The sequence below is a fragment of the Oenanthe melanoleuca genome, chromosome 28 (assembly GCF_029582105.1).
Source record: "Oenanthe melanoleuca isolate GR-GAL-2019-014 chromosome 28, OMel1.0, whole genome shotgun sequence".
NCBI classification, from domain to species: domain Eukaryota; kingdom Metazoa; phylum Chordata; class Aves; order Passeriformes; family Muscicapidae; genus Oenanthe; species Oenanthe melanoleuca.
Genome location: NC_079361.1, coordinates 3,125,647 through 3,153,476, shown reverse-complemented (window position 1 = coordinate 3,153,476; position 27,830 = coordinate 3,125,647). Strand labels below are relative to the sequence as shown.

The following is a 27,830-nucleotide window of genomic DNA, read 5'->3' as shown; positions in this document are numbered from 1 at the left end:
GCCAGCCCAGAGTGTGTGGAAAGTCAAAGTTAAATAAAATGAGGCAGCTGGAATTACATGAGAAGGGAAAATCAGAAGCAAAACAGGCACAATAAAGAGGAGGAAGATCAGGAGTGAAGGATACAGAAGAATTTATTGAAAGCACAAGTACAGACTGGGCACCAACTGCTTCTACAATCTCAACAGGAAATAATGGAGCTACAGAAAGGTACAAAGGTTGTTATAAAATAGTTTTAATTTCATTTCTTTTTGCATTACAAACATTCTTTGAAAGAGGCAATGGAATTCTGATGGTGTGTACACTTCCCCTCCCCACCCACCTTCCACAATACTGAACCTGGAATTGCTGTTATCAAAATATACAATACATCTGGTCACCATAAAAAACTGGGTTTTGCTGCCCCTCATGTCTTACAACAGGTATAAAAAAATTATAAATATGTACACCCTTAGTTACTCACATTCTTTACATGCAAACACAGGATCCGAAGGGAGCACCCGCTGTGCTGGGGGGTCTGGTTGCCCCAAATCCATCCTTGATTTGCACAGGACACCCAGAGTGTCCCGGCCGGGGCCCGGCCCCGGGAGCCTCCCCAGCACTGGGGAGGGTGATGAGGGGCACTGACCAGTTACCCCAGTGCTGCTGTGCTGGGAGGGCTGGGTGTTTCACTAGACCCCCCAGCTATGCCCTCCTGCAGGATGCTGGAAGGGCCTCAGGGAGCTTTGCAGGGGCAGATCCCTGGCTCCAGCACAGCTCACCCAGGATTTAGAGGTACCCAAAAGCAGCTGGGGTGATGCTGTCACCAGGGGTCTCGCCCTCCTCGGGGGTACCCAGCACACCACAGCCCCAGCCGGACCCTCACTCGGACCTCACATGCTTCTCCAGCATAATTCATATCCTTGAGAGTCCAGGGAGGAACTACAGAAAGTTAAGACTTTTCCAAACACTCAGTGCTAGGCAAGTCAAGAGCTCCCACACCAAGCAAGGAAATCAGAACTTGCAACACTAAGACAATTAAAAAACAAACTTTGGTCCACAATTTGCAGAAAAACCCTGAAAAAAAGTACAAGATTCTTGTTATTTTGCATCCGAACAGGTTGCAGGTTAGAGGGAAATGTAAGGCAACATCGGATCACACGGAATAGAAGGCAGAATGGCCCGGGAAAGAGTTGTAAGCCAGAAAAAAAAAAGGTTGTATCATTGGGAAAAACTGCTGCATTCTACTTTTAATAAATTCCCTTCCTAGAACAACATCTGGGCTTATAGGTTCAAAAGGTAAAAAAATCTTTAGCCTGGGTCCTTTTCCTTCCATTTCCGAGCTGTTTGTGCTCATTCTCTCACACCCTTGGCTCTGCTCATCCTCAGCCACGACCTCAGCCTGGAAACTACTCCTGCCCTACAGCTTCAATTACAAAACAAAGAAAATAAAGTACAGTATACACGGGTAATACCACAAAGGAGTAAATTTAGATTACGTTTATACCATCTTATCATTCTATAAAAGGTACTTAAACTATTTTTTTTGCATATAAAGAGATTAGAATATTTGGTCAACTGGAAATATTGCTAGGCACAGAGGACAGCAACGGCATCAAAGTATAATACAAGGATTCAAACAAAAGCTCAAATGCTGAAGACATGCTCTAAGAACGACGGCGGAGCTACAGCAGCCTCGTTAATCTCCAATTAGGGGCACAAAGGTACCTCTCGCAGGCACCTTTCTAATTGTGGGGTATCCAAGGATTCTCCAAATCCTAGCCAAGCATTTAGGTATATACACACACAATTTCAACAAACTCTGATTCATCTCACAAGTGTCCCACAGCGGCTCTTTTGTCCCTCGCCAATGCTCTGCGAGGGAGAGCCTGCGGGCTCGCTCCTGACACTGGAATGTGATTTGGCCTTGGGAACACTCCCCCACCCAGAGCTTTGCTCAGCCACAAAGGCTCTCAGGTAACTCCCACCTGAGTTTGCAGGTGGCAATGACCCACGAGCAGACTGGGAAGTGGCACAGGGCACACGTGGAGATATAGACACAAACGACTGGCCCGAGTCACAGCCCAAAATTTCCTTTATCCACTCTGCCAGCTCCCCCAGCTGATCGTCAGCCAGAGCCACTCCCCCCCTCAGCTCTGCCCATCCCCTCCCTGCAGCTCGGATGTTTTCCCCAAAGAAGTAGAAGGTTTAAGGCACAGGATAGCAGGTGCACAGGTAAGGTGGGATCAATGCAACCGAGTGTTGTGCTGGGCGGGTTGGGAGCTCCTGGTCACCACAATCCTGACTCCAAGGCGCTACAGTGAATTCACACAGTGGTTTTAGGTCTTTCAAGGCATGGATGGGTAAGGAAATTAAAAAAGGCATCAATGTGAAACCTGATAAAACTTGTTGGGTTCTGCTTTTTGGGGGGAGAAGGAGCAGGAGGGGAGGGGAATTTCCCAGAGCAGGTTCCATAGTGTAAACTTGAACTTGTGATTTTTATTGGAACAGTCAAGATTGTTACCCATCACCGCAAGGTTAGCAAGAGGAATTAATTTTCTTTTTTTTTTTAAAAACCGGTAAACTGATTTCTCTTTAAAAAAATAAAATCTCTGGTCTTTTAAGGTCACTTCAGCTGCATTTTTAAAGTGGCTTTTTTTTTTTTCTGGAATGATGGAAGTTGAAACCCTGGTGTCCAGCCTTATAAGGTCAAGGCTGAACCCCAGAGGTTTTAAGTCAAGTCCATTTTAAGTCAGGCCTTCCCAAGCTCTAAATGGTGGACTTGGAAAAGGAAACACGCAGGTGATGGTTCTCCCCCAGGTCATGATTGTGGAGGTCAATGAGGGACTGAATGGCTTCTTCCACAGAGCTCATCTGGATCAGAGCCATTTTACGGTCCTTCCTGACAAGACAGAAGTTTCAGGCATGTTCAGTTCCATTGCAGGAGATTCCCCAACTTGATCCAAGCTCTCCCATCCAGCAGAGAATTAACCCCCCAGGTACCTGCAGCACATTCACTCTTTAGAGGAGTATCTCTGTGGCAAGCACATGCAGCCCTACAGCTTACTCAGTGCTCAACCCAAGGTTACTCAGGAATTCTTTATTCCAGGGTCAAACACTGTTAGTAAGGATTCTGCTTGACTTGAACCAATACTTCCACCCATCCCATATGAAAAACCCAGAGTAAGGAGAGGACATAAAACACTTACTGGAAGAATTTGAATCCTTTGACTATCCCACCATTGCTTGAAAATAACAACTTAAGGTCTTCTTCAGTTACTGAAGGTCTGAAACAAAACATTTTCCCAGTCAAACAGATGTTGACAGATCAAGGTAGTCTCAAAAAACTAATTTTCATCAGAGACTCTTCCAAATTCCCTACCAGCAGCCCCTTGGCATGGCAAGACAATGCAACAGTGAGCTGGGTGAGCTCTCCTGACAGCAACACAGAGCTGCCCTCACACCAAGGCTGCAAACAACTCCAACACTCAGCCAAACAGGAACTCTCCCTGAGGATACTCACGGAATATTGGACAGATGAAGAGTGGCAGAAGGGGGAAAGATGTTCTGGAAATTTTTGGAGCCTGGTTTCTTGAAACGATGTAGAGGAGAAGTGCCATAGTCCTTGGTCAGGCCATGGTCCTCCTGGTTCTCGCGGGGCAGCTGCACTGTCTGGTGCTTGGACAGCGTGATCCGGATCGGCTTCCCATGGAGCTTCTGCCCATTCAAGTGGCTCATGGCTGCAAGGGGAGGACACACCTGACTGCAGGGAACTTCAGTTTTGTCCAGACGTGAATTCAAGGCCAGAATTCCACTGCCCTCGCAGACACCACACCCTGCAGGGTCCCTCTGCCTCACTGTGTTCTTTGCCTGCTTCTCTCTCACCCCCATGAGCCACCCCAGCCCCAAAGCTGCCACACAGCCACACCCCACACAGCATGGACACATGTGGGTCTTCTGCTGGAAGAGAAGAAACGGCCAATAATAAAGTTTTAACCACCCATTTTGTCCCTAACTGCTCAGAGTCTGACCCTGCCAAGCTTACCAAGCTGGGCCTGATTCCCATCAGCCATCTGGACCAGGGCATTATCTTTCTTTTTAAATAAAATCTTCACCCTCTGCACATCACCATAGACTCCTTCAAAGAGGGAGGAAACAAGAACAGTCTTAGGTAGGGAAACAAAATTTCTAATTCAACTTAACATTAGCTAATCAATCCAACAGCAAAAACATCCATTCCCAACCAGAACTGATCTCATTCCAACCATGGCTACATATTCTGCTCTAATTAAGGGAATTCTTATATAGCAGAATAATAATGGAACAATACATTAAAGAAAAGACATTGGGTTTCAGCAAAAAGCCAAAATCTTACTGCCAGAAGACTGGACAATTTCGCATGCTCTCACAATTTAAAACTCTTACTAAAGACATGCAAAGCAATAACCCATGCAGAACTGAACCAAAACCAAAGGCAAACTAAATTAAACAGCAAACTAAAGTAAACAATGTAAAACCAAAATTATGCATTCAAAAAAAAAAAAAAAAAAAAAAAAAAAGAAATTAAAAAAGGCAAACTGCAAACTGTACATTTCTGAAGTATCAAAAAGTAATCTCAAATAAATGAAAAAACAAGGTAATAAAAAGTGTGAATAATAACATACCGAAAAGAATAAAGAGGCATTGGGGTGTAACTCTCTTTAGAGAACAGCAGAGCAAGGCAGCGGAGGGACAGGGAAGAGGTAAGGAATCGAAGGGGAGAGCGAGGTTGCACAAATCGTCCACAACGAGGAAGGGCAGAGTCCCCGCAGGAAATGGCGAAATTGGTTGATGGATGATGAAGTTTTCAAGATGGTTAATATTGAAGGGCAGGTTGGTTTCCGAAGAGCAGGGTTTGTTTTATTTTTTTTTTTATTTTTTGTATTTTTTTTTTTGGAAGGGGAATGTTTTTATTTTTTTTTTCAAGCAACAACAGGAAGCAGAAGTACCGTGCAGTCAGTTGGCAAAGAAATTCCGGATCGGGGGAAGAAAAAAAATTCAGGGATGGGGAGAAAAGAAAAAAGTAGCAAAAAACACAGGTCAGTAAATACATAAGGAATATGTAGTGTTCCATCAGTCAGATTTATAGAATTCTACATACAATAACTTGCTTACAGAAACAGTTAATAGGTTTTACCTAGTGGAACACAATGATAAAGAAAAGGCATTTTTACTTCAGATATACAAAGGAGTAAGAGACAGTATCCCCCCAGAGTGACTTCCACAGGCTGCAATAACCAATTCAACTGCAATGGCATTCCCTAAAATTTCACGAAAAATATTTTCTCTGTTTATAATTAATGACTTTATGGACCAAGTCACAGCTTCATTTGCTGCTTTGGGGTCAGAAACTGCAGGAAACAATCCATGCCATAATACTTGGCTGGAAAGGAACAAGGAACATCCACCTCGGATACCAACCACTGCTTTAATCAAAGAGATCATGTGATGAGCAGCTGTACTGCCACAAATCCCACTCCCAAGGTCTGCTGGAAGCACTCAGTAAAGTAGCTGGTACCTTGTTTGTAGAGGACTGTTCCCTTCCTGCTCTGTGGCCTGACCTGACTGTGCAGAAACCCAAAGTACTGGGTCACCACAAGCTGAGATGTGTGGACTGCTCCCATTCTTGTGGAAGAAAAAATGGAGTAATTTCAGCTTCCATGTATCCCACTCAGGAAAAACCTATGGCAGAGCAGTCACTCCAGGCAATACTGTCTCTTTACTAACTGGTTGTGGCACAGGTAAGTTTCTACAACACTGATTATACAGGCAGTGGAAAAAGTTTCATGTCTGTTAGTTCACAGCTTCAGTTCAAGTCCCAAAGTCTCTCTAGCCCAAAGACAAGCTGGATGGAGAGTGAAGAGCTCCTCAAAAAAAAAACCAAAACAACAAAATCACAGGGCATGAAATAACTGCTTGCTCCTGCCTAAACAGAGCTGTGAGAAATCTGAGAGGTGCAGCACAGCTCCTTGTCCTGCCACTGCCATCCAGGCACCCAACAGCCTCCTGGGAGCACACACTTGGAAGCATCACACTGGTCAGGATTAATGATGCCAGCAATTGTCAGGACTTATGGTGAACAAGCCAGAGATGAGAGTCCCTGGAATGGCAGAGCAGTTTCCAGGCAGCATGAGCAGCAAATCCCAAAACTGTTCCACAGTCCCTGCTATTATTTCATGCCCTGGAGAGAACAGCAATAACAGGTAAGAGCAGTCTGAAACATGATCCAATTGGTTCATCTTATTAAAGAGCTAAACATTTTGATCATTCATCACATCCATGCTTCCCCTTTGATCCAAAGAGGTTTTGTGGTGACTCTGCCATCACTGGTAAGTTTTACAGCTTTGCAAAGTGCTATTAACGTGTGTGCACAGTCCCACCAGTTAAAGCTCCTCAGCAGAGCCTCATCACTCTGCTGAACACCAGAGGTTCTACACTTTCAATCCAACCAGATCCAGGGGCTGACTGAAGGAAAATCCAAGCCCCCCCATATCCAATTCCCTTATGGTGCTTTCATTAAACAAGGCTTTTGTTCAAATATTACTTGCTTTACTTTTAGAAAAACCCAAATATTTCAACTCATTCTGTTAAGTAGAATTGAAAATGTAAACTGTGAGCTGTTAAGGAGTTTAGCTAAGGAAAAACTTCCAGGAATCCTGGAAGGGGGAAATGTGCAAGCACATGGCAGAGGAAATACTGCACAGGTACAAGGTCAAGCTAGCAGGGATCCAGACACTACATAGAAAGAGCAAAGGTCAGCATGAAGCCTCTCTGCAGTTCTGAATTAATGTATTAAAAACTACAACATGCCAAGGAAAAGGAATGGACATGGCTATTCTGTGTGACCCAAATGACACTATTCCATGGGAATGGTGGGGAGACTCCACACAGAAGAGGGAGGAAGGGACAGGCATTGTAGTTTCTGGGGGACAAGAGCAGGCAAGCATCCTTGGATTTGAACCAAGGAAGAGCAATTTCAATCTGAGATGGACTTTCTCATTTCCCTTCAGCAACTAGAGTACTGCTCTGCCCTGCACCTGGGGCTGTCAGAGCACGGCAGCGGCTGCTCTAGTGGATACAGCAGGATTTCACTTTCAATGAATTTCAGCCCAATCTGTGCTCAGAAAGTGAAAGCAGAAATAACAGGAAAGAGGAAAAAAAAATAAAAAAGTAAAGTTAGGACTGCACTAACCTCTGGGATCAGATTGCTAACCAGCAGCACGGAGTGCCCTGTCCCAGACAGGCCGGGAATGGCAATCCGTCCTGCTGCAGCCGCCGCAGCTGCTGCTGGAATAGCCAGAGGAGCTAGTGCTCCAGGAACACTTGGAACTGTCAGGCCTGGAAATTAAAGAATATTAACCAGTAAAGAATTAACAGCATGTACTCTAGTGTATTTGCTGCACCAGAAGGGAGAACAGCACACCCTCTGAACCATGCATGTCATCGTTCCCAACAGTGCCCGTGTAATCCTAAGGGCAACAGGAGCCTCCACTTCTGGTGCTGCAGGAAATGTTGTGGTTTCTAACAGGATTTTGCTCTTGCAGTGCCTGGTGCTGAGCAGGTGCCTCAGCACTCTCGTGCATGTTTCACAAGCAGCGGATGAGCACAAAGCCTCAGCTCTGCTGTGCAGGGCAGGTAACACACACAGGGCATGGGGAGGGTCCAACCAGGGCATGCACAACGTGTTCTCACCACTCATGCAACCACCAGGTACCCTGTGCCACCATCACCCTGCTCTCCTGAGAGGGAACCACTGCAGCTGGATTTACAGGCATTCCTAGACAGCTCCCAGTACCACCTGGCACCTCCTGTACCAGCCCTTCAAGGGCAAGAGCTCTAGAGCTCAAGAAACAACTGCTAGTGGTCAATTCTATGGATTACTCCCCAAAGCAGCCCTGCTTGTTTCCTCAGCAGGGCTGGATGTTACCAAAACAGCAACACCTCAACAGCCCACTCTGTGCTTGTTTGTCATATGCAAGGAAATTCCATCATGTTTCCAGAAAGTCAACATGGCTTGGAATGCTTAAAACCCCAGCAAGGTTTGTTTAGGCTGGCACTCCTGCAAGCATGTTTAGCAACTCCACTTTTCAGACCCATGGCTACTTCTGGAAGCAGCAATGATCTGTTACCTACAGCATGAGCTGTGAACTTCAAAGTGCAAATGTCCCAGCACATGGAATCAGTGGCATGATTAAATACCAGCTTTCTCAAATTATTTAAGAAAAAAAATTGTCAGATTCCTTGCTTCTGACCACATTTACAGCTGTCAAATAGAGGTCCCAACCTCTATAATGACATGAGGAAATTTAAAGCAAAAGAATTTATATTGCCTCACTACCTCTCCGTATTATTTCAAAGTTTGCCTTTACTGTCTTCTCCCATCCTGCTTTACATATTTTCTTCCCATCACCAGGACATTGCCCAGAGGTGCTGCAGCTGCACACAGCATTCCTAGCTGAGGTTATATCCTGGATCACCAGTCCATTTCATGTCCAAATGCCAGCATTTAGAATTTACATGGCTAACCCAAACAAAAACATCACTACTTTGCTTTAAAACATGAAAATGCTTCAGCAAAAGAAACCCTACATAATATTTCAACTTACGAAATACAGTACCTGTAGCCTGAGGAATGGCAAAAGTAGGAGGAAAGCCAGCTCCAGCATATGGAGGAGAGATTATTCCTGGGGCACCTGGGAAAGACATACACATTAAAAAAAGATACCCAACAGCAGGAAAACTCTACACTTCACAGAACTATGTAATATTCTGAGATTGGAAGAGACCAACAAGGATTATCAAGTTCAGCTCTTGGCCCTACACAGAAGACCAAACAACTCCACCACATGCTTTGAAGTGTTGTCCAAATGCTTCTCCAACTCTGTCAGGCTTGGTGTTGTGACCACTGCCCTGGGAAGCCTGTTCAATGTTCAGCCACCCTCTGGGTGAAGGAACTTTTTCCTAATATCTAGCTTAAACCTAGCTAAAATGTCTTGATCTCTCCTTCAATAGAAGCATTTAGTTGGAAGCCAAACCCTAAAACACAACCAGCAATTCAAAAATGCCTTTCACATAACAACAGACTTCCAGAAATCACCAAAATAATTCCTGGGCAAACACCAGGTGGCACCATAGGCACTGACCACTGAGACTGACAGGGGATTTAGCACTATTCTGATCCTCAATCAAATGTTCAACCTTAGTTACACTCTATTCCAAAATGTTGGCCAAACACAACAGGAGGACATCCCCTTCCCTTCTCATGACACAGTCCTCAACTGTGCTTGAGATTGCTCAAAACATCACCAAGGGTATAAGCAAAAGTCAAATTTAATATTAAACTACAAAGCACAACAATTGGCAAGATTCACTCTCTACTTACAAAGGATAACTAAGGCACAACATAGGCTAGCAAGCAATAATAAAATCAAACAAAATCCAGGCAATCCAAACAGAAATGAATTCAAGTTTACCTAGGTATGTGTGCATGTAAAACCAGTGTAAACAAGAATGAAAAGGAATGTGGCCTAAAGCTTAACAACTCTTAAACTTTACAGTACTTTAACTTGACTTCTACCCAAATTTAGAGCTTAACCTTAACAATCTAACAGAGAAATAACACTTAAGAGCATTTAGCCTAAATTATAACTTGACCTACCTTCCAGATTTTCTATATAGATGCAAAGGTTCTGCACACAGACAGAAACAGTCAGAAAAATGTCCCTCAGAAAGAGCTGAGCCCAGGTGGTGTTTGCAAGGACAAGCCTAAAAAGCACTTCTCAGAGCACAGTGCAGAATGAAAAGAAGTGGGGTGCAGGTGCAGGTCACCATGACACACACACATCAGTTGGCTTTGTCCTGTTCCCACTTCCTGAACACTCACCAAAAGCAGCTGCCATGGTCTGGTCCAGGGTGGGCTGGCTGTCCCCAGAGGGCAGGTCTGGGCGGGTGTAGTCTCTGCTCTTGTCGTTATTGTACTTTACATTGAGACTGGTGAGCTTGGAGAAGTCGATGCGCAGCGTGCAGCAGGCGTTGTAGATGTTCTGTCCATCCAGAGACTGAGGAAACAAAACCAGCCCTCACCCAAATGCATTCAGACCAAGCTCACAGCAATTGCTGTCTGGAGAGAAGGTGTAAGGCCACCCCATGGCTCCAGCTATGAGCAGGTATTTGATGTGGAGACAGTTCTGCTTTATTCAACCCCCTTGGCAGCCTCCAAGTCACATATGGGAGCAATTCCCTCCCACTCATGCTCTGTCCTTGGGGTAATGCTGGTGTCAGCCCACCCTGAGCTTGGATTAAACAAGGCAAACCCAAGTGAGAGTAAATTCAGGTATGCAGCACTCACCAGTTTGGCATGCTGAGCACTCATGGGGTCACCATATTGCAACAGGGCCTGAAACTGGTGGTTCTTTGTGAATGTGATGATTTTCAAGACTGCACCAAATTTGGAAAAGATCTGAAAGATAACATTTGCATATCTTGTTACCACATTTCCAGTAGTATAATTTCATATTTATCTCTTACTACAAGCAAAAACAAAAGTCATCCCTTCAGCCTGTCAGCTTTCAATTGCAGCACTGAAGGTTTTAAACCACAATGCAGGCATTGCTTGACTGGCATCATGGCATCAGCCTAGAATACACCAGAGTGACTGAATGGCTCCCTAAGCACAGTTTGCTTATTCTGGGTTATTAAACAGGAATATTCACAAACAGCTTCATGAACTTGACCTCTTCCAGGAATTTCAGTAATTCTTAAATGCAGTCAAGCTTGCATTTTAAACATGAAGATAACATTAAGCAACCACAGCAGACAGAGGGAACTTTCCAGAATGGCCACTGCCTAAATAGCTCCTGGACACTGCATGTGCTTCCCAGGCCCCAGCACAAGGATAAGGAGCAGCTACTTTTGCTAAAACCTGAAGAACTGTAATCGATCAAATAAAGTGGACCAGGACTCAAATCTGTGGAAATTAAAATCATGAAGGGTAGGAGACCAAAACTAGCAGCATCTCCTCCAGAGCAGTCTGACAGCTCTGTTCAGAACTTGCATTGCACAAACACAAACCAGACTTTGCAACTACAGCAACACACCAGCTGCTGCTTCCCCTTCCTCCAGGACAATCTTCAAGCAGTTGTGGCAAAGTGTTTTACCTGGTGCAGAACATCTAGAGTGACAGGGTAGAAGAGATTCTCCACGATGATCCTCAGGACAGGGCTCTGGCCAGCCATCGCCATCCCCGCATCGACGGCCGCAGCCGTGGCGGCCAGCGCCACAGCCCCGGCCTGCACCTGGGTCACAGCTTGCAGAGCTGCTTGGGCACGCTGCAGAAGCAAAAAAAGCTGTTAGACCCACACTCCTGCTTCCAAAAAACTCAGCTCTTCTTGAGCTCCCTCTCAGCAAACAGCCTGCTGGACTCAGCAGTGAGCAGAACATGCTGCTCCAAGGGTTGGGGCACATTTTAAACAGGGCCAATAAAGACCACCCCAAGCAGTAAGGGCAAGGCAAAAATACAAATTAAATCAACTATTCAGTACCTATGCTACAGCAAAACCTTGCTTGGCATAAACTCATGTAGCACAATTATCCCATTGTTTAGAAAAAGGGAAAAACAGAGCTCTTCTGAATCCATTTCCAGAATTCTAGACAAGCTTACAAGACTGAAAGATTGATGTACATTTGCCACAGAGATCCAGAAGTGAGAAGTGCCTGGGGGTTTTGCAGAGCTCCCTAACACACAGAACACTCGTGTTCCAGCTCTGAGAGGCACCCAACAGCAGCATCTCATCTCCACAGCACTGGGTGCTCTTATCCTGATCGGAGCCAGCTCAAAAAGTGAGAGCAGACAAAGGGGATGTACTGGCAGCCAACCCTGACAAAGAGCCACAACACTTGAACTTCTTTCCAGTGCTCCTGTCCTAAAAGGTTGCCAAAAGGGGCTGAGCTGAAAGTAGGAACTTCTTCCCCTCCACAGAGCGTGTGGTGCAGAGACCCTTGAGGGCTCAGAGCCTTGGGACCTGCTGGGTTCAAAGCTGCACCTACCAGCACCAGGCTGTGCTCTACCACAGGTGAGCTCTGCCCCATCAGGACTTCACTTGATACAAATCTTTTAAGCATTAGAACACATCCTAAAGCACCAGATGTTACACAAACCCATGGATCTCAAGCCAGCAGCAGAGATCTGGCTGTGTCCCCCCTCCCTGGGATGACAATGCAGAGAACAAACTGACTGCTTGGTTTGGAGAGCTGTCTGTCTTCAGCTCCTTGTGGTTGGAGAACTGGATGTAGATGGGCTGGCTCCGGAGCACCGGAGTGACTGTGGTGTAGTAGTTCACCATGGTGTTGGCTGTCTCCTCCGTGTTCATCTCTATGAAAGCCTGGGAAGGGAAAGCCAACACGGACACATCACACCAGGACAGCACCAGCTCACCCCGATCCTCTGGCTGAGCCGTAACAGGACTGGGTTTGCACAACTGCATTTATAAATGTGTTTTTGAACACAGAACTCTTTAAACACCCAACTATAAGTAGAACAAATCAGGATCTTCCCTCTCCAGACTGATTTAATGTGATGCTTCAATCTCACCCTAAGGTCTCCATGCTGTGTGTACTTAGATTTAAGTGTCTCAAAGAACACAAAAATAGAGCAACAATCCAGACTCTTCACTGGCAGGAACCCCCTCAGTGCTCCACTCCCTTAGGGGCTTCTCTCCCTCAGAAGAGAAATGTAAAGGATTGTAGTAAGTCACTGCAGTAAGCACTTGCCTATAATCACACCATGCAATATATCAGAGGCACCTTTTCATAATTAAGATTAAAGACATTATTTTAAGCAATGATTACAGTTGGCTTGCTTTTTTACTCCTTAATTTGCAAGACAATTTTAGTTACCAAATTAATGCACACCTCCTGCATTACCCAAGAGTATTTCAGCCATACCCAGCTCATTTACTAGATCTGTAAAGGTGTCCTCAATATGCCATGTTACACCATGGTAACTCAGCTGTCAAGCAAACCTGAATGAAAAAGGCCAACTCATGGCACTGCTGTTCAAATAATCCCTGGCCTGCAATTTCCAAACCAGGCCTAACGCTAATTATAAGTGACAACCTGTAATTATGGACTGAGCTCCTTCTGCAGCCTGAAAATGGTATTTTCTACAGCTCATGGGATAATCACAGAAAAGTAAAGTAAGAATATGCAGAAGTTATTGACTTGTAACACAAAGCACTTGTTTAAACAACTTGGAGCTGGTTTCCTGATGACAAACTTATCGAGCCTTTGACACAACCCATGCTTTCAGTAATGGAGACAATACCTGGTTTTTTCCTTTCAACATCAGAAGATTGGTGACCTTGCCAAAGGGTAAGCCCAAAGAAATGACCTCTGCCTCCGTGACGTCACTGGGGAGCTTGCGGACGTGGATCACTCGGGATGGGATGCCGGCACTTCTGTTATCACCTTTGAATTTTTTGCTGTCGTTTCCATTAGCTGTAAGAAGCAAGAGTTACTGCTGCTGAGAAGGCTCTGGAAGAAGAAACACACATTTCCCACTGCTGACATATAGACTCTGCTCCCCAGCCACTATTACAGAGAAATTCCACAGTCTAAAGTTAACTTGAGTCTGAAGACACATGGTTTTACTCTTCTTTTTTCCCCAAATGACATGATGGCAGTGACACAGCCAAATGCCACTGCAATGGAATTGATTCTTCAGTGGCCATTTTCTAGTTTGTGTAAAGCACACACCTACCCACCCATATTTTTAGTGCAGGTCTGAGCCACTAACCCCAGATTGGTGCTTTACTCCTTCCCACCTGGCCTAATGTTGTTGGCAGAAGTTTATTTTTATTATTCAGCACCGTCCCACAAAAGGCCTAGTAAGTACTAAAAATGAAGAGATTTTTAAATTATGACTGAGAAGGAAAATCCAGGCCTCCTTGCAGCACTTATGAATTGCTGTGCTGGTTTTCATGCAATATTACCTGCAGAAGGAGAGTTGCTGCTCATGATAAAGGGTCCGTTAGTAGTAACACAAGGAGAGAAAAGCTCCTCAGCTGCCCGCTGGAAGAGAAGAGACGACAGGTAAATGGACGGCATTTTACTCAATTCTATCCAGGCACTCCTAAAGCTGAACAACTGAGAAAGCTGGAGAGGAGTTGAACATAAGTGTAAGTGAAAACATACTGCCAGTGGGCAGTGAAGCTCACCTCCATGAATTAAATATCAGTCAGATCCAGTTTGGTAACAGAGCAGCACTATCCAGTATCTCTTTTCAGCTCAGCATTTGGGATCTCAGGGCTGGAGAGTTGCTGCGTTGTGTGAAGCCACTACACGCAGTGCAGTGCACCAACAGGCACCTTCTCCTGTCATACGTGGCAAAACAGGTTTCTGACTACTCCCATCCCACAGAATTTTCATTCTGAAGCTGCCAAAACTGTTTGGGAATGACTTGGAAGTTATGAATCAAAGTTGTGCATTTTGTGCCCCATTCCTGGAAGTGCTCATGCCCAGGATGGACAGGGCTTGGAGCACCCTGATCTGGCAGAAGGTATTTTCTGATACAGCATTCCCCTGTAAAGTCACCTAAACCACCTTAACTGACCAGGACTGGCCTAACCCAAGTAGTAGGTACAAAAAAATACTACTAAGACAAAAGCAAACACGCCTATGAATGACTCCTTAGCACAATCTATACTTTCATACACATCTTACAATCAGCATGGCTTAATTTCAAGTAAATTACATGGAAGACTTCAAATTCCATTGTAAACTGTGAAAAAACAAGATACCACAGATCTAACACACAAGAGCACTTTCTCATCATTTTTTACACTACTCTTCCACAGAGGAGCCACACTAAAAGGCTTTCATCAACAGAAAAAAAAACTCAAGAGCTCATCCCTGCCCTGGCAGCTCCCACCCATCTTAATGGAAACGTACCCCGCTCCACACCATGGCACCAGAAACCCTTATCTTCCACACGCCCTGTATCTGGTGGCACCTGCAGAAACAGGAGCTGTGCAACAACAAAAGCTCTGTGCACTCCCCCAGCAGACAGGCTGGGAAAGTAGGTCACTGAGAGCCCCAGAACACCCAGCTACAGACACACGGTTCGGCTTTTTTTCTTTCCCCCTCAAATCTTGAATTTCTTGTTTGACTACTCACTGCCAGCTCTTCAAAGAGGCTTCAAGGACTTTGATGTCCCGAAGATGAGAATTAGGCCAGGTTCCAAACTGTGGTTCATGAGCTGCTGCTGGTCACCTGCAAGCGCTGACCAGCTCCCACCAAGGCTCTGGCCTCGGCCTCCTCCTCACATGGCGCAGTCATTAGGAATGGGCCTTTTAACAGCTGTTCTAATTAGCACTTCGATTCCTGAGTGCAGCAAGAGGCAAGCTGGGCTGGGAGGCTATTAGACTGTGATCCCATCCTTTGATGACTCAAATTAAGGCATAATTCCAAGGCTAGAAAAAAAATCCTCTGGTCTGCTGTAAGAACACTCTTGTGCCTCCACTGCTGCTGCCACTCCAGGTATGGTTTTCTGTGCCACGGCCTGGGATACACTGGCAGCTACTGACAAGAGCCACGCACCAAAGTACAGCCCTACCCACATAATCAGGTGTTTCTGGCTTCATGAAAGCCATTGCATCAGGCCTTAACGGGACTTGAATGTTTTTAAAACATCTTCTTAAATAATAACTTGTAAAGTTCTGCACATCTTGAACTCCAGCTCTTCCAATACAAATCAGTGTGTCTGTGCAAACATAGTGGGCAGCTACTGCAATCCATCATGGAAATGCTGGGAGAATGAGCCACATATTTGGCTCTCATAGAGGCAACACTAGGAAATTATAAACTGGAAAAACAAGCATTTATACCATTATGGAAAGAATTCAGCTTTCCTAATGGCTTGTTTAAAATAAACATTTTCTTGCATATTTAAGAACTTCCTCACAGGCAGGGACGACAGGGATGTCACCGCAGCCAGGCTCCACAGGTCCATGTCTCTTTAAGGAGAGCAATTTCCAATCCACTCCCTTCTTATCTTGGAGACAGCCTGTGCTGCCCACTGCGACCAGAGCCGGGAGGCAGAGGGGGGATGATTGTTCAACATCAAAAGCAGCAGCAGTCAATTTGTAAGCTTCCCAGCTGGAAGTACATGCAAACGAGGAGGGAAGACTGCCATGGTTGGAAAAGGGCAGTTATTCCAAAGTCTTTTCTCTACACAAGGAAGTTCACAGACAGAACACGCAGTACTGTGCAGTCACACTAAAGTCATTCCCCACATCACCCAGTGCAGGAGTGGCTGCTGAAGTGTGAGAGGAGCAGACCCCAAGGTTCCTCAGTGGTCACCCTGTGCTGCCATGCCTGTGCTGCACAGCCCAGTCCCCAGCACAAGGAGGCTGCATGAACCATGACTTTTCATCTGCTCTTCCTTCGTTCTTGTTAGAGCTGATATCAGATAACCACAGGAAACAGTTGCTTTTTTGGAACGACCAAACTCGAGGCAAACTGAAACCCAGTTCTCTACGATCATGCCCACAGTAATGAGCACTTAGCAGCCTCCATCAGCTCTCTGCCCTTACACTGCAGGGATCACCAGTCTCCTTCCAGACTCTTATGTCTATTCTTTCTGTACACGTTAGAAACACTAAAGAGTTTCTTTAAAACCATGGTATAAATTCAAATGCTTCATACCAGGTACAAATTCAGTAGAGACAGAGGAACCAAAGTGAGCCTGGTTGGTTGAACAGGTTTAGAAGAGTTTCTCACCAACAACGCACCCACTGGGTATTTTGAATTATACTGGGAAAGACAGTAGAAAAATTACTCATTCTGAAGTTTTATATAATTTAATTTAGGTTTAAAATGAACAAACCCAGCCAAGGACTGTTGGGGTGCTCAATGCTCACCCATATCCACCCACAGCACTGCTTCTCTCCCTGTTGCACTCTCTGAGTAGTTCAGGGAGGCCCAGCTGCATTTCAAGACAATTCTCCAACCCCCAGCTCCCATCCCTGCTCACAGAGGCATTAATTACACTGACATTTCTGCTCGGCCATTCTTTCACAGCTGGTATTTTTACGACGAGATTAACAAAAGCCACAGTGCACTTGAAGCACATCAAATTCCTCATTTGAACTAACAAATCTCCTCTTCCTGATGACTGTAAACAACCACCACTTCTGGAGTTACACAGATCTTACCTAGAGCAGGGTAGGCTGTTTCCACCACCCAAATCCCCAGTCAGCAGCACACTGGCACCAGGGAAACCCCGCTGGGATGGGTTTCCATGCCAGCAGCCTCCTCTGGCCTGATGCTCCTGGCTACAGAAGGCCCCTTGCCCAAGCTACACTAATTTAATCACACACCATGCTCCAGGCAGCCCTGCTGCCAACAATTCCCTCATTCTCTTTTCACATTCAGGGAGAGGCAGGTTGCTGCAAGGTACAATTTAACATTTCCTATCTCCCCCAGCTGTATTTTTGACCACACCCCAAAATCTAAGCCTTGCCTTGCTTTAAAATTTTAACAAGTAAAGCCAAGAATTTTTAGTCTGTGCAGGTTTTCACAACTTAAAAAGCAACAGCTCATTCACATGCATTACATACTGCCTCACTGCCAAGATTTTACCTGGCTTACAATACTTTGGAATGAGGCCAGAGATTGTCTCAGCTTCTATCAGCACACCTAGAATTGCTACAGAAATTCCCAGCTGCCCTATATAATCCTTTATCTACTTAAGATCCAGCACTTACTTTAAATGGATTACAGTAAGTCAACTGCATCCTGCCTGTGCAAAAGCCTAGAAACAAACACGAACTAAACCACAATAAAAAAATATTCATTTCAAGTCAAACACATGATATTAATCAACTTTCAGGCAGAAAGCACAAGTGAAGCAAAGGCAAAAAGTGCACATAGAAAGGAAAGGGACAATGACCCCAAAGGCCAGAAACCACAGGCTGGTCAAGCTCAAGATGCACAAAAAGCTGTTTCTCTCCATGGCTGACTGAGGAAACCCTACAGAAGAGCAGGACTGTCTGTGGATGTGGAGCACCTTACACTGCTCTGACAGACTTTAGACAGCAGTACTTTGAGAGGGAAAATGTGGATTTTGGAGGCAAGCAGGCCACCAGATAACAGGCATTTACAGAAAGCAAAGAAGAGAACAGCAGCACCTGGAAAACCCCTCTGAAAAGAAACCAAAGGAAATCTGTCCTGCAAGAAGCCAGAGCACATGGGCATCATTGCTTTTCACTTTCCCTACATTTGGAAAAATATTGTAAAACCAATAAAAGACCACTGTAATATCAAAAAATAAAAAAGGACTTAGACCACTGAGCTCACAAAAACCCTCTGCTCTGATCAAAGAGGCAAAAAAATGCCTCTGAGCACAGGAGGAGCAAGTGGCTCATCAGGGGCTGTCCAAGGTCAGTCCCAGAGGGACGCAGGAATGCTCTGATCCTTCAGTTCACAGCTCAAATCTCTGTGAAGAAACTATTAAGAGAAATCCAGTCTGATGACATCATCATCACACTCATGTTACATTCCAACATTTTTTGCTGAGAGATTCGAGATTCAAGATTCAAGAATGGAACTAAATTTAAACTACTAGGAAGGATGCCAGTTTTCCTCGCCTTCCACCAAAGACTCATGTCCAGCATAGCTCACTTATGTTTCCCCTCTATTCCCCTCTCCTGCCTCCAGCACTCTTTAGTCATTTAAAGTAGTGTGAAAAACATTCCAATTTGGGTCACAAACAAACCATGAGTCAACTTTTTTTGTGAAATACTTCTGAAGAACACATAGACACCTGCATCCCCAACAGTCTCCAGGAAGCTGGGAAGTTAAGGCCAACACAAAGCAACTTCAAGATTCCACAGTGTGACACTGCTTCCACTTTGATGTCATTATGCACTGGACACACAGTTTATCATTTGATCAGAACCAAAGCAGTTGTGATCAATTTAGTTCATCAAATTGCTCATGGCTGATGTACCAATCAAACACAGGAACACATATACCATTAATCAAATTAAGTCCAACCCAGCAGTCAACAAATTCCATGGGCACAGTGGATCTGTGGCAGAGGCATCAGTCTATCTGGCAGTCACAGGGGACACTTATTTTCAACCCACCCTCTGCTCAGCCAACACCAGTCACCTGCCACTTCAGGCTTTTAAAACTGTTACAGCCTCCCTCTTGCCTGGACAAGATTGAGGCTGATACCCCTACAAAGCAGCCAATGGCAAGCTCCCCACTGGGATTCCCACTGGCACACACACACTCCCGGTCCCTTTGAAGCCAGATGAGATGGTCAGAGCACGGCAGTTTCCTCCCACAGTACTGCTGCAAGTGCCAGCACCGTTTCTAGAGGCTGCAGACAGGCACTGGAGTTCCTAAAAGCCACCAGACCCTCTAGTGCTGCACCTGCTCACCCTGTGTGCCTTGGCAATGAGCTGTAATAGAGCTCAAGCACACACCAGCCTCACAGCAAAGCCAGATCCTCAATACAACCATCCATCACCCCCCCAACTTTCTTTCTCAGTCTTTGCTACTATGGAGACACCCTTCGAAACAAACCTGCCCTTTGAGCAAATAGAAGGTGTGGCCAGTTTAAATAGCCCAAAATTCCTAAACTCCAAGTGCTGCAGCAATGCAGTCATGCTGGCTCCGTAGGGTAGCACACGCCCAGGCTTTACAATCCACCGCTCCCAAGCTGAAACTTAACTACTCTGTCAACCTTGAGTTTTCAAGTCATTGCCATGGAGCAGAGAGGCCTTGGCAAAGCTCAATTGAAATCCTATCAGGGAGAAATAGCACTGGATGACTCACTCCAGGAACACAGAACTCATGGAAGGACATTTCTGCCCCACATGTCAGCGGTCCAGTGGAACACATGGGTTTAGCAGCAACTCTCCAGGCAGCACAACTGCACCTGAACTGTGGCTGTGCAGAGGCAGCACCACAAACGGGATAGCTCAAACACTGCTCAGCTGAGCACAGCATTCAATATGTTCTTACAGGAAGCTTGAAAGAGCTGTACCAGAGTCACAGGGAATGTGTAATTAAATAACACTTCCTCTTCTTGCTGGACAACAAATGTGGCACCAGCACACCTGTGTTTTCCAGCCTGATAGTACCTGAAGCAGATGTCAGAGAGCAGAGTCCACCCTTACAACTTAAAAATGTGCAGTTGAGTAAGTTCACATGTATTAAATATTCTCCTCCTTTTTTAAAAATCATCACAGATTGAGGTCAAAGCAGGCCTGAAATCCAGTCTTTTCTAAAACCATTTTATTAACAGATCTATGACTTCAAGACCCAGGTGCTTAAAGCAGCATGCAGCGCTCTCAGGTGAGATGGAGCTGTTTGGCACACCCAAGTGATCTGGTGCTGCCCAACAGTCACTGCCATCCCTGTCTCCTGCCACCAACATGTGGTTCCCATGTGTGCTCAGGCCTGATGGGGAGGCCACAAGAGCCAGCTTGTTGCAGCCTCTAACTAAAGCCATAGGAGGGGACTGGAATTTCCTCACAACATTCTTGGCCCACTGCCTGAAGCCATAATTACTGTTCCCATGGCAAAGATCCTGGCTTCACCACAAATCACTTCTATGCAGTCAGCCTGTATCACACTCCAGCAAAGCCTGTTTTAAAAATTAACTTCTCAAATGCCACACAACTGCACTTTTGGTTTCTGGAAGGGAAATCTTTCAAGCAGAGCTTGACTTAGCCAAGAAACTATGGGATTATTCAGCACCTAAACTATTCTGAGACTCTTCCAACCACCAAAATGCAATTTCACTTAAAGAACAGCAACGTGTCACAGTTCATCCTCTCTCTAATCTTGCTCAGAGTGTGAAGGAACAGTGATATGCAGGGAAATTAAACAAAGGGCAAGGAGACAACAGAGTGAGACATTGATAAGACTACTTGCAAGAGGCAACTGCAGGGTCAAAGAGCACCTCAGAGCTCAAACACCGTGCCTCCATCTTAGGGCCATACTCTCTTCCTTTTCAGACAGCAGTGAAACTATGGGGAGAAGTAAGTCTTAGATCATGTGTTTCTGATCTGCAGGACATTCCAGAAAGCTGTGCATCAGGAACCTCCACACCAGAAAGGCAATGAGCTTCCTAAACAAATTCACACACGTTAAACTGAAGAGTCTGGGATGGCTACTACAATTACACTTGATTAAAAACAAGACCATTGGGCAGTACAGTAATCAGAAGAGTAAGCCACTAGAACACCTGGGGGCTTCTTAAGTTTAAGAAACTAAATTTAATTAAAACCTCTAAAATTAATAAGTGGGTATAAATACTCTTGATATGTAAATTAAAGATGTTGAAAAAAAAAAAGTCAACAGCCTGCCTTTCAAAGCAATAATGTTAGCAAACTGAAAAAAACTGACATTCATTAAGCCCTCAACTTCCAAGTTAAGCTCAGCACTCACAGCACGAAGACACCAAGAGGCCACTGGGAGTTTGCTGTGACACATTGCTCAGCAGTGGTTTGAGTCACAGGCACTTTTCCTACTTGTCTGAGCCAGCTTTGGGACATTCCAGTCACAGTATCAGATCATGAACAAGGTTACTGGGGGCTCAGCAGCATGTCACTGAGCACAGCAAGAGCTGACAGATTTTGGGGACTGTCATATTCCAACACCCTAACAAATTCTACCTTCTGTGCACACACACATCAGGAATAAGCAAATCTACACCTCAGATTAAAAGCAGCTTGCCACCTCAGATCTCCATGTGTGATTTGGTAGTTCAGGCAGGAAATTCTTACAAGCACAGGTGACAGAATGGACACCTCAGTCTGTGCTGGATCCCAGGAGCAGAGGAAGCTGTCTGAGGTGGCTGACCCAGGCAGAGGAAGGGAGCACAGGAGAAGCTTCACTCTCAGATATGCACAGACTCCAATTTACCTACAGAAATCCATGACACGTTTCACCCAAGCACTACCAAAGGGAATTCTATTACAAAAGCTACACCTGCATATTCAATGACTTGAACACAATCAGATAACATGGCTACAGCAAAAAATCAGTTGAAAGCTTACCTTTAGCAAGATGATTCAGCTTTCCTGCTTGCTTCTGCCACTCTTTAAATTTAGATTCAACTTTCTTTAAAACTGCCTCATCTGACTTGAGAAGAAACCTCACATTCCTTGCACAGCTTAGTCTTACCACTCCCTACCTGCTGTCCTACTGGCACAGCCATGGGTACAACGCTGTCCCATGCCAGAAGTGAAGGCACTCAGAGGGGATTGCTTCCAGACCTCATCTCACTGGAACCAGGGTCTGGAATCCCTCTACATGGGAGCAATGAGTCTGGCAATAACACACCCCAAAACTCCAAGCTTCACTGAGGTTTACAATTACAGTTTCAGAAGCTTCTTGGTTAAGTTTAGTTATGTAGAATCACTTTTAAAAGTTACAAATTACACGTTGTTAAAAACCAGGGGACCTTAACCTGCATTAACCAGCTTCCCAGCAGACGCTACACCAAACTGCTCTAGAGATGCTTTGGTCCATCTTTGGTAATGGCTATGAACTATTGACCAACCTTATTGTCCAGGCTCAAGCCTCTCCTCCTTGCATCCGATGGCAAACTGAGCTCCTTGCAGCAGGCAGCATTTCAACCCAAACCACACACTATCATTAATTCAAATTTCAGATTCCCACAGGAGGAAACACAGGAGTGACCTTTTCCCCACAGCTAGAGCCCCTTCAGACCCCTAAAACACCACCAGGCTGTCTGTGCTTAATACAGCTCAGCCTGTACTTCCACACAAAGCTCTGCTAGCCAACCACACTTTCTGTGTGATGCTCCTACCCCACTCTGCAGGGCTGCTGGTGGTCTCAGTGCACCAGCTCTGCTCCACATCACTCCCATCCCACAGCATCACTTCCCTGGCCCTTCCAAGTGGCCACTCATGGCTCTTGATCTCTGGCAGTTCATGGTCACTGCCTCCCATGTGCCACTCAGCCACATCACCAGTGGCCAACACACACACAGGGTTGAGTTCACTGCAGTCCTGAACCCAGAGTTACAACACTGACCAAATCAAACCCTAACCCTTCAGCCCACCCTGTCCTGCACATCTGAGTTCGGTGTTTTCACGGCACCGATCCCGTGAACGTGATGCCTGTTGCCACCCGTGGCCGATAAGGAGCCTCCTGTCAGCACTTTGAGTTTAGGGCTGAGGCTGCCCTTTCCAAACCTGAGGGCAAAGGTCATATTTACTGTACTCACAGGAGATAAAAATCAGCTGCTAAACCCTCCCTTTTGTGGCACAAGGATTTTTTTTTTTTTTTTTTTTTACATATAACTGAGCAGGAATTCACACAAACAAAGGAAATGGAGTTCTCCAAAGTAAAAGGACCTGTTTCTTCATGGAGAAGCACTGTCTAGCACACAAGTAACAAGCTTGACATTTAGCAGGGGAAAGGGCTGTTTCTAAATGCAATAAAGTTGTTCATCAATGCCTAAATGACAAGAGCTAAATGCTGAGCCATATTATAAGTTTTAAATGCACATGAAACTGAATTACCTTCTGGTGAAAGCCAATTTACAGGGTACCAGAAATAACCCTTTACAGCTGAAGATCTACATTTGGTGAGGCTAAAACTAGGTCAGATGCTGAGCAGTGTAAAAAGAGAGAAAAAGTGAGAAGTGCCTACCTTTGTACCAACTGTTATATCTTGGACAATGCTGTAGAAAAAAGAAAGAAAAGGATTAAAAAAGTTAGATAGGTTTGCCACAAAAATCCAGCATAGTTTACAGTAGTAAGAAAAAAAGCAAGTCAAAGTGCACAGTTGTCTTTGCAGGTGAGCCAAGGACAGTTTATACAAAGAAAAATTATTAGATGGTGATGGTGGAGACCCAAGACCCAGCAGTGCCAGAAATCTGCAGCTCTCCCACTCCCTATGGCAGCACCTGCTCTTCCTGCAAGGACACGGGGTGGGGGTGAACCCCCCGAGCCCAGTGATGTGACCTCAACTCTGACCACACCGAGAGGAAAAGCATCACGAGTCAGCTCCGTCACCAACATCCCCTTCTGAGGTTCCTGTCCCCGACACCCACAGAGCCCCTGCCAGGCTCTAGCACGGCTGCAGAGCTCTGGTGGTCACAGGGACAGAGCACAGCTGTGTCCCAGCAGAGCAGCAGCCAGGGCTCACAGCAGCCCTCACACCACAGCAGCACTGCCACAGCAGCAGAGTGCCCAGAGGTACAAGCAATCCCAGCTTGGGATATGCACTACATAATATTTCTCTCTCAATTCTACAAAAAAGCAATTATTAAACTCTACCTTAGACACTTAAACCTCCTAAAGTGAAGACTTTCTGATTTACTAAGATGAAAAATAGCAAATAGTTATACTTTAAATGACCCACACCAGAGCCCGTCAGCACTGAACTGTCTACACCACAACACAAACTCCTTACAGCAATGTCCACCAATGCAGTCAGAATAGCTCACCCACAGCCTGGTATGCTGGACCTAGTCGATCTTCCAGAGCCTTAGATCACCTTCATGTTACTGTTTCACGGGAGTGCTCCAGACAGCACAAGAATTCAGTTACACCCTTACACTGGTGATTGTGTTTTGCATTAAATTCCAACCCCCTGTAAAGCAGCAACACAAAAAAAAGAGAGGAGAAACAACCCCTCTGGACTGTCATGGACACAGTCCTGCCTGGTTCAACTCCTCTCAAAGAGCTGCCTGTAATTCCAGAGCACAGGATGCAGCAGTGGCCAGCTGAATGACCTGCAGCAGCTCCACAGAGCAGGAGGACACACAGCAGGTAGGGCAGTCCTTGAACCAGCAATAAGAAACCTGAAGTACCCAAGAACAACTCTACATGATGATTTAATGTGAAAAAAACAGCATTTATTAGTTCTTGCTTGCCTCCCCTACTGCAACAATTCATAAGTTGCACCAAAGTCCTGTTTGGTGTCCATAGGCCGCTCGAGTGTCCCCAGCTCCACAAACGAACTGCAGCCCCAGCAAGAGCCAGCTCAGCTCCTCACACTTCCTCTTCCTCCCAACCTGCCGTGTCATCATAACCCAGCACTCTGCAGCTGGAGCCGCAGCCCGGTCCAACGGCTGCTCGGAAGCCACGCGAGAGTTCCGGATTTTCCAGGGAAGTCCTGGGCGAAGGCCGTGTCTGACACCGCTCCCTGGGCCCGGCGCTGCTCACCCGCCGGGCAGATGGGCTGGCTGCACTCGAGGGTCACTAACACACTAATGAAACACATCTGCACCGAGCAACACAAGGAACCAGCATCCCTAAACACAGCGCACATTCCACAGCTAACACATAAACACTAATCCAGGCATTTCCAGAACCTTAAAAAAAAAAAACTACTGCCAACAAAGCACAATAAGAACAGGGAATGCCCCACATTTCCCAAACTCTCCAACTTACCCCAGAGCAGTTTCTCCCACTTCCTGTTCCTCCTGTGGGCCTCTCACACAGGAAATGTTTTACATAAAGTGCCTTAGCAGGGGATGGCATTTTGAAGGATCCAACAGGAAGAGTCGTTTTATTTGCCAAGAACTATCGATTCCTGGGATATTGTTGTAGCCCAGTTGATAACACATTTCACAGGAAACAAGCACAATTTTTGTTCAAGAAACGTGCAACGTATTCCCAGTTCACACACCTCAGTAAATTATCCCAAGCTTCCTTCTCCTGCCCTGCACATCAGCCTTCACAAGGGGATTAAAACTTTTCCCAGTTCCAAAAGAAGAGGCAATAATGCCCTTGATAAAAATTATTTTCCCATAGAAAAATGGGATAATTCCTATGCAATAAGAGGAAAAATTAAGCAGCACCAGTAAAACCTCCAGGTCATTTTCCAAAGCAGGATTGCTCATACGGACTCCTCACATGTTTTAACAAAGCAACTTATTCAAAGGGGATCATTCGGGCACAGCTCAGGATCATTTTATGGAGGAGATGGGAGCAGCCTTGAGCCAGGGGCCACTCGCTGCCAGCTCGGCAAGAACCTAAACCTAAAACCATTTTCCGAAGCAGCTTTGGAAGTTTCAGCAGGAGACACTTTCACAGGGAAAACAGATCCTGCACTGGGATCTCCAAGATATGGGGGGTAACTGAGTCTCATGTGTTACACTACAACTTCGACATTCAAATAGCAGCTACTTCAACATGCACAGAACATCCGCTTTCCCTGGAACTACAGCTGATAACAAACCGATTTTTGCCACTAGAATGTGTGATCTCATGTGCTGAGAATTTGTTTGGTTTGTCTTTTTTTTTAACAATATCATTCAACACGATGAGCAACTGGTTAAAAGCAGCAGATCGATCCTGGACTGCAAAAATTGTAAGATACAGAGTTTTTATGAGTTTTAAGATGAAAACAAAACTGAGACGCCACCTTTTCAGCGTGTAAAAAAGCCCAGACATGTGACTACGCCCAGACCAGTGTTCTGAGGCAGAACGCGAGAAGGCACTAATTTGGGCTTCCCGTACTTATGGCTATGAGAAAACAAACTTCTTACTCGGAGGCCTTTAGAAATATTTTAACTACTGCGCGCGAGAAGATACAAAAAACCACATCACTAAAAAAAAACCCCAAGCCAGACAGGAGAAAAGAAGCACGGAGAGCTCGTTTTCGAGAGAGATCGCCTGATAAAAACACCCGCTTTTGAGCGAACTCTGCCGCAGAGAGGCCCCGCCGGGCGGTGGTTAAAGAGGAATCGACGCTGCCCAAGATAAAAGTTGCGCTCTGGAAACTCCCCGAGTCCCAGCGCGTGGTGGGAAGTTTTCTTTCCCGGAGTTGCGCGGGACAACGGGAGCGGGGCCGGGCCCGCGGCTGTACCTGCGGCGCTCAGGTGAGGCGGCGATGGAGCCCTGCCCGCCCTCCTCCCGCCTGCGAAACTTGGGCGAGCGAAAACCGGTCACAAAAGGAACCCAGCGAGAGCCCCCCCCCCCCCCCCCGCCCCCACTCGCGGAAGCGCCAGACAATGGGAGGGAGCGCGGCCGTGAATCACCGCCCGCCGCCCCGCCAGGTGCGCCCGCCCCGCCCGCTCCGCCCCCGCCGAGCCGCGCCCGAGCCCCCCACCCGCCCCCGCGGCGCTCCCGGACCGCCGCTCCCCGCCTGGCCCCGACGCGTCCCCGTGAGCTCCCCCGGGCGGGCAGCCCCAGGGCTCCGCACGGCCGGGACCCACGGAGCCCCTCCGGGCGGGACCCCCGAGCTCTCCGCGGTCGGGACCCGCGGTGCCGTGGTAGCGCACGCGGGACTGGTTCGCACGAGGCAGCGCACCGGGCCCGCCCCCGCTTCCCCCGCCGCCCGTGGGGAGGGGGACGTGAAGGGGGGGGCGGCCCCCACACGAGACCCCGGCCGCCCGCCCCGGCCGCACCCGTGGGCCCCCCTCAGGTATCGCCCCAGCCTCCGGCGCGGGTCCTCGACCCGGGCGCCGTCGCACCACGGGAGGGGCCCGGCAGCGCCGCTCGCGGCCCCAGCGCGGCGCCGGGCGGGACTCACCCGTCCATTGCACACGGAGACGACCCGTCGGGAGCGGAGTGGAGGCGCCGCAATAGCGGGACGAGCGAGACCGCTCCGTGTTATAGACTCACAAAATGGCGGCGCCGCCCGGCCCGCCTCGCCCGCGCCGGCGCTCCATTGGCCGGCGGAGCTGTCACACTGACGAGGGGGCGGGGACCGCCCGCCTTTCGGTGTTGGCGCCCTGACTCCCCGCGCGAAGCCGATTGGCCGCGCGCGGGGCGAGGGGCGGGGCGAGCCGCCAGTGCGCGGCGCCATTCGGTAG

The 27,830-nt window shown here is 46.7% G+C and overlaps 1 protein-coding gene across 2 annotated transcripts; it reads right to left on the bottom strand.

Annotated features, from left to right (window-relative positions):
* Nucleotides 1–114: 114 nt before the first annotated feature.
* On the bottom strand, nt 115–27,725 carry PTBP1 (polypyrimidine tract binding protein 1). 2 transcript variants are annotated; one of them, XM_056512415.1, is made up of 15 exons: nt 27,548–27,725; nt 23,714–23,744; nt 14,005–14,083; nt 13,338–13,510; nt 12,250–12,396; nt 11,173–11,343; nt 10,365–10,475; nt 9,900–10,074; nt 8,635–8,709; nt 7,209–7,354; nt 4,642–4,675; nt 4,023–4,115; nt 3,501–3,717; nt 3,187–3,264; nt 115–2,879 (listed from the first exon to the last, which is right to left on the bottom strand). In XM_056512415.1, the coding sequence occupies exons 1-15, from the start codon at nt 27,553–27,555 to the stop codon at nt 2,747–2,749; spliced, it is 1,671 nt and encodes a 556-aa protein (XP_056368390.1). In that variant the 5' UTR covers nt 27,556–27,725; the 3' UTR covers nt 115–2,746. The 2 variants fall into 2 exon arrangements, with proteins under 2 accessions (XP_056368390.1, XP_056368391.1); XM_056512416.1 differs by lacking the exon at nt 23,714–23,744 and having other exon boundaries at nt 27,548–27,670.
* Between the last annotated feature and the right edge of the window lie 105 nt (nt 27,726–27,830).